The 10,395-nt window shown below is 54.3% G+C and overlaps 1 protein-coding gene and 1 long non-coding RNA gene across 2 annotated transcripts in view; one reads left to right on the plus strand and one right to left on the minus strand.

Moving 5' to 3' along the window:
* LOC145543771 (uncharacterized) overlaps positions 1–2,843 on the minus strand; it is a 41,663-nt gene extending 38,820 nt beyond the window's left edge. The window contains exon 1 of the long non-coding RNA XR_014081037.1: positions 2,015–2,843. This is a non-coding gene — a long non-coding RNA (uncharacterized LOC145543771). The remainder of the gene's footprint in view (positions 1–2,014) is intronic.
* On the plus strand, positions 2,148–9,592 carry TENT5B (terminal nucleotidyltransferase 5B). Its single transcript, XM_081586438.1, has 2 exons — positions 2,148–2,577; positions 7,698–9,592. Exons 1-2 carry the CDS (start codon positions 2,314–2,316, stop codon positions 8,724–8,726), a joined length of 1,293 nt encoding a protein of 430 aa, XP_081442564.1. The 5' UTR covers positions 2,148–2,313; the 3' UTR covers positions 8,727–9,592.
* The last annotated feature ends 803 nt before the right edge of the window (positions 9,593–10,395 follow it).

Below are 10,395 nucleotides of genomic sequence, written 5' to 3' on the forward strand. Positions count from 1 at the left end.
GTTAGGTTCTTCCTCTGTAAGTTGAGGGTAATGATGCCACATTTTGAGATGTATTTTTAGGAATTAGAGGTCATGTGTCTACAGTATCTGTGCATAGTAGGTTACCCAGTAAATGTTACTTTCCCTTCTTTTCCTCCCTCTGCTGGGACATGGAAGGGATGGGTCAAGGGTTTGGAGACCCTGGGTTCAGCTGAAGGATGTTTCTTATCTATTTCTTATCTTTCAAGAGAAGGTAAAACAAAATAGCAAGCAACTGAGCTGAGGATGGTGCATGCATGAGACTTGTCCCAAGTCACAAAGCCAATGAGTGGAGCAAATAGCAGATCCTCACCCTGACCCCAGACAAGACGGAGAGAAGAGACAAGGGCAGGATCTTGCTTGCACAAGCCTCTAGATAGAGGAAACAGCTGCTCTAGTATGAGTCAGGTTCCTGGGATCTAGTCCTAGGTCTGTCTGAGGTAATCTGGTGACCATGGAATGTAGATAACTATTTCTACGTCTTGGTTTCTCTGTACATTGGACACATTGCTCTTGCCCAGCCTACCTTACAGAATGGGTGTATTAGGAGAATTATATTTAATTAATTGTTAGAAGAATGATGTTTAAAAGAGAATACTGCAGGGACTTCCCTAGTGATCCAGTGGCTAAGACTGCACTCCCAATGCAGAAGGCCTGGGTTCAATCTCTGGTCGGGCAACTGGATCCTACATGCTTCAACTAAAGATTCCACATGCCACAGCCAAATAAATAAATATTTTTTAAAAAGAGAGAATATTGCAGAGATGAATCAAGCTCAATTTCTAGAATTTTGCCACCAGCACCTATATTTAAAATAAGAAAAGATTAAACATAATAACAATAAACCTCATCCCACTAAACTCTGTAAAGTGGGATGGAGAGAAAAACATGTAAATGTATTATTTCAATAGAACATATGAATATGTTTTGCCAACTATAAATAACCAAATCAAATTAAAAAAATATTTATTAAGCCCATTCTCTGGAGCAGATGAGGAAACTGACTTAGAGAGACTTAGGGACTTGACCAAGGGCACACAGGACCTGAGAAGCTAAGAGGCCAGCAGGAAGGATTTCTACCTGCAACCCAGGAAGATGCTGCCAGAAGACCAACACTCCAGTTCCAGCTTCCCTCCACTGTCCAGCCCTGTGAAGGCCCCGAGTCTGCTCAAGTGTAGTGGAAAGAGCAAGCGCTCACAGACTCTGTAGTACAGGTTCACCACCAGGGCCTGTCTCACTTGCTGTGTGACCTTGAGACAGTCAAGCCCCTTCTCTGAGTAGGTTTCCTCATCCCTAAACCAAAACATGGGCTTCCCAGGTGGCTCAGTGGGTTAAGAATCCGCCTACAAAGCAGGAGACACGGGAGACATGGATTCGATCCCTGGGTTGGGAAGATCCCCTGGTGGAGGGCATGGAAACCCACTCCACTGAATATTTTACCTGGAGAGTCACATGGACAGAGGAGCCTGGACTACAGTTCATAGACTCGCAAAGAGTCGGACACGACTGAAGCGACTGAGCAGGAGCACAAACCAAAACATTAACGCTAGCCGGGTAGGGGTGTACTCAGGAGAGTACATTACAAAGTATCTACCTCGGTGTACAAGTTTGTCACCTTTTCTCAACTCTGGAAGATTGCCTGATAGCAGGAGGAGCACTGTGTGAAGTTGAACAATTGGCGCAATCTCTCTGGGCTTCTGAAAATAGTGGATGACTAGGACCAGGCCCAATGATTTCTAAATTCCTTCCAGTGCAAAAAATAAAAATAAAAAAAACTTAGTGGTCCAATTCCGCTACAAACTTCACAGGTTACTTTCTTCTCTCCTGCCCCTGGAGGGCGCAGCCCCTTTAAATCCAGGACTTGCCTTCCGCCCGAGCCAATCACCGAGAACAGAAGTTCTTTAAGGACCAAAGGAGGGAATTAAGCCGGAGCAGGAGGGCGGGCAGGGGCGTGCTATCCAGCCAATCGGAATCCTCCTGGGGACCAGTGACTCACGTGCAAAGCTTTGCTGACCAATGGCAGGCGCGTCGAGAGGCGGGGCGGTTCCCGCTGGGTGATAGCTGCCCGGACCAATGGGCGTGTCGCCCGCGGCCTATAAGACTCCGCTGGGCCCCGGGCGACAAGCTTTAGGGTCGGTTGGTCGTCGCCGTCGGAGGTGTGCCCTGGGTTTGCCTCGCCGTCGCTGCTGTCCGGTCCCCGCGTCCTCCGCGTTGGCCGGGGCCGAGACGCTCTCCCTGCCCTCCTCCCCTTAATCGCCCCCCGGTTTCTGCCGTCGGGGCCCCGGGGCTGGGCTAATGATGCCGTCGGAGAGCGGAACGGAGAGCCGGGACCGGGCGGCTGCACAGGTGGGGACGACTGCTGCCGCGGCGGTGGCTAAGGCCGCGCCGGCAGGCGGCGGCCCCGACCTGGAGGCCTCATCGGCCTCCCTCGGACAGCACCTGAGCGGGTTGAGCTGGCCGCAGGTGAAGCGGCTGGATGCGCTCCTGAGCGAGCCGATTCCCATTCACGGGCGCGGCAACTTCCCCACGCTGAGCGTGCAGCCCCGGCAGATCGTGCAGGTGAGAGGCGCTGGGCGGGGACAGGGTGTCTCCATCCTGAGGCTCTCGTGGCTGGGAGGCTCCCGGAGTCTGTTCGATTTGCTGGACAGCTAGGAAAACAAGGCTCGGGGAAGGACAAGGGCTGTAACAAAATCACGCAACCTTGATGGGGAGTCCGCATCCTACTACCCCCGCACCTCATAATCTTCTTTTCCCACTTGACTTTCCCGTCCCCCGCCCCTTGAAGAGCCCCGATGGCCCTCGGACCATTCACCTAGGTCATGGCTGGAGGGGGCGGGAAGTGGGGAGGGACCTGGTCTGGGAAGAAGAACAGCCCCGCCTGCAAGGACAGGAGATGCTAGGCAGCCCTGGGTGGGTAGCTTTGCACGCTTGAGCCAGAGATAGTTCTTTCCATCTCCAAATCGTCACCCCCAGGTCTCATGCTCAACCCTTTCCCTCTCTCGAGATTCTAGGAGCAGATTCTGTCTGTCCTCTGCTCGCACAGCCCACGGCTCAAGAGCCCCTCAGAAAAGCTGAGAAATTCCAGCTAGGACTCCCTCTCAACTGGGGTTGTGTGGCAGGAAGAGATTAAGCACGAGGAACCTGATGCCTGCGTGCTGGGATGGGGGGCAACATCAGGTGTCCAGTTTAGCTATTTCTTTCCTTTCCCAAGATTGGAAATAAGGGCTGAGTCTCTGGCCCCAAGCCCCATTTCTCTCCTGAGGAGAAGAGAATTCTGGCAACTCCTTTCCTCTTCCGCAGACTCCCTCTTCCCTTTACCTGGCCTTCAGCAACCCTAAAATTGCTTTTTCACCTATATAGCCCAGGCACTGTCATGCTCTGAAATACCATAATATGGTAATTACTGTACCCATTTTATAGCTGAGGAAGCTGAGGCCCCAAAAGGGGCCGTGAACTCCCTAAGATTTCCTAGAGGTGAAAAGCAAACCCAGAGAATCTTTGGCCTTCCCAGGAGCTGGTTACTGCAAGTTCAAGACTTTCCCATTTCTTCCCAAGACTTCCCAAGTTCCCAAGACTCAATTTGTAGGTCTTAGCAGTTAGAAGAAACCAGAGAATCTAGCTGCAATTCCTGCATATTCTTGGCAGCAGGAATGTGAGAAGTAGACATACAAGCCAGGTAAAGCAGACCACCCCCCATCCCTGGCTCTTCTGTCTTAGCTTCCACAGAGGGGGAGGGTTGCTTGCTGGGGGATTACCTCTCCCTCCCTCTCAAGGAATGGGAGGGGGTGGGGGCAGATTCCCTAGGGTTGAGTCATCAGTGGCGAGGCATTCCTGGGCTGCCCCGGTGTCATGGGGCAATTAGGAACCAGCTGAGGTTTTTCTCCTCCTTGACAGGTCAAACTTGGGGCCCCAAATGCTGTATCCCCAGGACTATAATCCCAGGCATGAGCCCAGTGTGGCAGTTCTCCTCTGCAGGGACATGGGGTGCCCTAAGGGGAAGTCCCTGCCCCTGTCAGCATGGTCCAAACTGCCTTTACTGGTATGTTCTCTGTGCCAAGCCCTGTTCAGGCCACCAGGGGCACAGATGTGACTGAGACCCAGCCCCCTGGCTCTCCAGCCACTCCCATCCAGGTGGGGAAGACTGCAGGTCAATAGGAGCTGACTCTACAATGTGATAATAGTACAATGTCTCCTAGACTAGGGTCAGAAATACACAGAACAGGGAGCTACTGGCTGTGGTGGGGAGGAGGACAGTGGCGACTTAGAGAGTGGGACTGGAAGGTTGGACATCTAGTTTCAGGGCCTGGACCATTGTCAATTCCCTTTGCTGGGCCTGTGTGTGCTAAGCTGCTTCAGTAAAGTCCGACTCTATGGAACCTATGGACTGTAGCCCACCAGGCTCCTCTGTCCAAGGGATTCTCCAAGCAAGAATACTGGAGTGTTGCCATGCCCTCTTCCTGGGGAATCTTCCCAAGCCAGGGATCAAACCTGCATCTCTTACATCTCCTGCATTGGCAGGTGGGTTCTTCACCAGTAGTGCCCCCTGGGAAGCCCAGTGTCCCTATTTTTTCAATGGGGATGGGTTGAACTGCCCTCCATTGCCCCTTCTGCTTCCAGAATCCAAAGGGTCCTTTACCTGGCCTGTACAAATGCCTCCACAGGGAAGAAAGTCCATCTTCTGGCAGGAATTTGCAGCTGGCAGCTTCACAAGCTATTGGGATGTGTGTGTGTATGTGTACGGGGAGGGGGCAGGGGGTACTGTTTGTGTGTATGTGGTGGGAGATGCTGGTTTGTTGACTTTGGGCTTCTCACCTGTGCTGAGTTGTCACATGGTTTAAGACTTGGAAACTTTCTCCCTCTCTGCCCCCCACAAGCTTTGCCTACAGCAGTAATCTGGGCATTTAGAGATACGATTCCTTCTTGTACCTGGGCTAGAGGAACCTACTCTCCTGTAGGAGGCCCCCACCCCTGAACATAGTTCTGGGAGAACTGACTCTACTTAAGTTCAGCCACTTATTGACTGTGTGACCCTAAACAAGTCCTCTGCCCTCTCTGGGTTCAGAGGATTGAATTAGTCTCTAATCTCTCCAGCTGCAGCCAAAGGGCCTGCATTAGGTGGCTCCGGACTCAAGTTTTGTAAGCCTGCTGGCTGACAGCACCTATGGTCTCCCTGCAGGTCTTAGCAGCAGTCTGGGAGCAGAGTGGTTTGGGGGAGGGCCTTGGCATGAGAGCAAGGAGGGTGCAGCCATTGCCCCGTCCATGACCGGAAAGTCTGATTCAGGAGGCTCCAAGCTGCCCTGCAGTCCTTGGGTGTGGCAGTATCTGGGGACTGCGTGCCAAGTTGGCTGTAGTCACACCTGGGAACCAGACAACAGCCGCTGGCTGGCTGACACAGCCAACCCCATGGCCTGACGCAGGAGGTTTAACAAGGGTACTCCTACCTACTCACCAGGCCAGGTGCCATGCCCTGGGGTGGGCATCAGCCTGGGAGCAGGAGCTGGCACTGAGTAAGGCTCAGTCAGCTCTAATGGGACTTGGGGAGGGGGCTGGTCTATGCTGCAGCTCTGCCAGGTCCTTGGGACAAGGTCTTTGGCCCAGTCCTTCCCTTGGCCTACATGGACACAGCTTCCAGAACGCAGGAAAGTAGTCCCACAGGCTGGCCCCTTACCTCCAGCCTCCCCTATCTGCCTGGCCAAGGCTTCCCCCACCCCCACCTTCTTGCTCCCTAGCTACTCTGGCCCTGGGCTTTACTGACTGGAGGGTTGCTCTCACTTTGAAACTCTGAAATGGAGAGCAGATTAGAGCCCTAGTTTCTGGTCTCTGTTCCTTCCAAACCCTGGATTGGTAATGCGGTAGAAAGCGGATAGGATTGGAAATCAGCCATACCTGAATCTGAAGGCACCTCTGGGTGATGGCAACCCACTCCACCATTCTTGCTCCAAAATCCCAAGGACAGAGGTGCTTGACAGGTTACAGTCTATGAGGTCACAAGAGTCAGACACGACTTAGTGACTAAACCACCCCTGGGTGATCCTGTGTAGGTAATTCACTCCTCAGTTTCCCCATCTGTAATCTGGAGATGTTAAAGATCTAATCCCTCATAGGTTCTGGTGAGAAGGCCCAATGCCTGGCCCCCCAGGTTCCCGATGGCCGGGATAATACCTTCTCCTAGTCAAGGTCCTCCTCCAGGAAGCTTCTTGGAGGGAGCCGCCCGCCTCAGATTGCCCCACTGCAGCTTGCCTCCTCAGCACTTAGGTGCATTCTTTGCAGTAATTCCCTGGGAGGCCAGCAGAGCAGCCGGGCCTGGAGCTGACTTGGCAGCAAGGTGGGGTTGCAGAATCGCTCAGGGTAGGAATGCTGCCTGGTCACTTTCGGTGTGTGAAGCACTCTGGTCTGCTGAGAAAACAGCCCAGCTCCTCTCTTCTCCCCTCCCTGGTGCTCGGCCCAGGGAGATGCCTCTGCTAGAGGAACAGATTTGAGATGACATAGGTTTCCCTGTCATGTTCCTGTGTCAGCGGATGGGGTCTGCTACCTTCTTCCGACTTGGCTCGCTTCCCTGGTGGCTCAGACGGTAAAGCGTCTGCCTGCAATGTGGGAGACCCGGGTTTGATCCGTGGGTCGGGAAGATCCCCTGGAGAAGGAAATGGTAACCCACTCCAGTACCTTTGCCTGGGAAAACCCCATGGATGGAGGAGCCTGGTAGGCTACAGTCCACGGGGTCGCAAAGAGTCAGACACGACTGAGGGACTTCACTTTCCCTTCCCACTTGGCTCAGAAGGCTTCCTGAGATTTTGACCCAAACCCCTCTCCAAGAGCAGAAAGAGTCTAGGTTTTAACTTCCAGCCCTGCCATTTCTGAATGGCCTCTCCTCTGAACCTTAAGTGTTTTATTACTAGAAGCCTCAGCTTCTTCATCTGTAAAAAATGAGTCTAATATTTGCTTCACTGGGTCCTTGTAAAGATAAACGAGTGTGTCATAATCAAAAGAGCGTGCACGGACTTGAGAATTCAACTGACCTGGGTTCTGGCCTCAGCCTGATTACTCTCTGACTTCGGACATGACCTCCCTATGCTTCAGGTCCCTCATCTGTAAACTGGGATAATAATACATAAAAATTGGGATTATTGTGAGGGTAAGGGTAGTAATGCACGTGAACTGCCAATTACATTCCCAACACATTTCAGCAGTTTGCATCAGGCCTGGCACAAAACTGCTTTAGTTGCAGTTTTAGAGAGGTGGAATAGCATAGTGGTTGAGACGTGAACTCTTGAGTTTAATTCCCAGCTCTGCATTCACCAGCTGTGTGACTTTGGGCAAGTTACTTGGCCCCTCTGTGCTTCCAGTTCCCCATCTGTAGAGTGGGAGTAAGAGTACCTTCCTCACAGAGTTACTGTAAGAACTGTGTGAGTTTATATCCTAATGTACAAAGTGCCTAGATCAAGACCTGGCATTTAGTAAATTCCTTGCACCTATGTGTTATCATTATTGCTATTGTGAGTCATTCCTCAGAAGGGGCCACTCTCCAGATTAGGATGTACGGGTTTCGAGAATTAAATGACTTTCCAAAGGTAAGTGGTCAGCAGTGGTTGATGTCACTGTGGTTATTGCATGGAAACCCCTACCGGAACCCCTGGAACCCAGGTCGCTGATACTTCTCCCTCCCGCCGGCCCCCCTGCAGGTCGTCCGCAGCAGCCTGGAGGAGCAGGGGCTCCGGGTGCACAGCGTGCGGCTGCACGGCTCAGCCGCCAGCCACGTGCTGCACCCGGAGAGCGGCCTGGGCTACAAGGACCTGGATCTGGTGTTCCGCGTGGACCTGCGCAGCGAGGCGTCCTTCCAGCTGACCAAGGAGGTGGTGCTGGCCTGCCTGCTGGACTTCCTGCCGGCCGGCGTGAGCAGGGCCAAGATCACGCCTCTGACCCTCAAGGAGGCTTACGTGCAGAAGCTGGTGAAAGTGTGCACCGACACGGACCGCTGGAGCCTCATCTCGCTGTCCAACAAGAGCGGCAAGAACGTGGAGCTCAAGTTCGTGGACTCGGTCAGGCGCCAGTTCGAGTTCAGCGTCGACTCGTTCCAGATCCTCCTGGACTCCCTGCTGCTCTTCAGCCAGTGCTCGCCCACGCCCATGTCGGAGGCCTTCCACCCATCGGTGACCGGCGAGAGCCTGTACGGGGACTTCGCTGAGGCCCTGGACCACCTGCGGCACCGCGTCATCGCCACACGCAGCCCGGAAGAGATCCGCGGGGGCGGCCTCCTCAAGTACTGCCACCTGCTGGTACGGGGCTTCCGGCCGCGGCCCAGCACCGACGTGGGCGCCCTGCAGCGCTATATGTGCTCCCGCTTCTTCATCGACTTCCCTGACCTGGCGGAGCAGCTGCGCACGCTGGAGCGCTACCTCGAGGCCCACTTCAGCGGGGCCGACGCGGCACGCCGCTACGCCTGCCTGGTGACGCTGCACCGGGTGGTCAACGAGAGCACCGTGTGTCTCATGAACCACGAGCGCCGCCAGACGCTGGACCTCATCGCCGCACTGGCGCTCCAGGCGCTGGCCGAGCAGGGCCCGGCGGCCGCCGCCGCCCTGGCCTGGCGCTGCCCCGCGATCCCCGACGGGGTCGTGCCCGCCACCACCGTCAGTTACTACGTGACCCCCGTGCAGCCTCTGCTGGCCCGAGCCCACGCCTCCTATCCCACCTGGCTACCCTGTAACTGACTCGGACCCTGGCCGGCAAGGACTCGGCCGCCCCGGATGCAGTGGGGCCTCCAGGAGGGCGGGGAGGACCCGGCCAGAGACAGGCAGCCGGGGCTAGGGGCCCCAGCGCTGCTGCAGGGTCGGGCCTCCGACTGAACAGACCAGATTTCTCCCCCGAGGGAGGGCCCCTGCGGACTGAAGGCCAAGCTGGGGTTCTTGATAAAGGGACTTTTTTGGTTATTTGCGCCATCCTTTTGGAGCAGCATAATTGTGGGGTGCCGGGGAAATTCGTCTTGAGGGTCAACCGCGTTTAGGAGGAGACAAAGAATGTTTGGGATGGTAGCCTCAAGGCCCATCATCTCAGGTTGATTTCTGTGGCCTAGAAAGGGTCATTCTGGCTAGCGCCAGCCCTCAGTAAAACCAGCAGCCTCCAAGGGACTGCAGCCCATGCAATGGCTAAAATATTGTTAAGTTATGGGAATCATTCACTTTGAGTCGGGCTGAACACTAACCAGGAGGACAGAAACTGAGGCAGATGCCTAGGTTTGGAGAGGGATAAGTTTAGCTCAGCCCCCTAACACCCTACCCCAAGCTGTCTAGGTGCGCAGTGGGCAGGAACCAAGCAGCCTGGGGTGGGACACAAGCCATACCCCTGTCGGTGTGCTTCTCCCTTCCCCCACGTCGTGAGAAGCCCTCCTGCCTGGGAGCTTGTTCTCTAGAAGGTGCTGGGTCCAATGTAGCCACAGTCAAGTGATCCTACCCTACTGGCCTGGTTACAGGGTCCTCACAAGGGAAAGGAGAGGTATGCCCCACCTCCCTTCCCATCCCTCTGGATTTGTTACTATTTTGCACTTTTAACACCTGCCAATAAAGATTGTCCACAATGAGCCTAGCACCATGCTTTCTCCCTGGAGAAGGACCTTCCATGGCTGTGGGGTCTGTGGCTGCCTCTCGCCCAGCTTGAGTCTGGCTTGTATTGTGGGAGGGGACTTTGGGGGGCGGGGTCTGAGTCCTGGGCGATTGTTAGGGAATACCCCTCCTTCCCCCAGCTTGGCAGTTTTGCTACAAGCCTCTGTCTACACATGTGACTTGCCCCTGCACATCACTTCAGCATATCTCTTGCTAAAAAGCAGATATTTCAGTGTTTCCTACCTGGAGTCCTGATGACCCTGGACCTGGCCTCATACTCCAATGCTCAGGGCTGCTTGACTCCATCTCTTCTCGACCTTCCCCAACCCTCCCCCGGAAGCAGGTGAACAAGCAGTGGGTGTCTGGACTGGAGACCCTCCTCTAGGTGTGGCAGCTGGGACTAGGGGGTGCTTCTGACACCTCCAAAGCCAGAGCCCAGGTTTGGCCTCCCCACTGGGAGTTGTCGTTCAGTCGCTAAGTCATGTTCAACTCTTTGCAACCTCATTGCAACACACCAGGCTTCCCAGTCTCCACTATCTCCTGGAGTTTGCTCAAACTCATGTCCACTGAGTCAATGATGCCATCCCACCATCTCATCCTCTGTCATCCCCTTCTCCTCCTGCCCTCAATTTTTCCCATCATCAGGGTCTTTTCCAATAAGTCGGCTCTTCTCATCAAGTAGCCAAAATATTGTAGCTTCAGCATCAGTCCTTCAAATGAATATTCAGGGCTGATTTCCTTTAGGATTGACTAGTTTGATCTCCTTGCTGTCTCCTCCCTC

The sequence above is a fragment of the Giraffa tippelskirchi genome, chromosome 3, assembly GCF_054371585.1.
Source record: "Giraffa tippelskirchi isolate mGirTip1 chromosome 3, T2T-mGirTip1v1.2.pri, whole genome shotgun sequence".
Classification (NCBI taxonomy): Eukaryota; Metazoa; Chordata; class Mammalia; order Artiodactyla; family Giraffidae; genus Giraffa; species Giraffa tippelskirchi.

Coding starts and splice junctions, on each gene's coding strand:
- TENT5B (XM_081586438.1), top strand. CDS start 2,314: ATGATGCCGTCGGAGAGCGGAACGGAGAGCCGGGACCGGGCGGCTGCA. Junction 2,578..7,697: donor AGCCCCGGCAGATCGTGCAG/GTGAGAGGCGCT, acceptor GCCCCCCTGCAG/GTCGTCCGCAGCAGCCTGGA.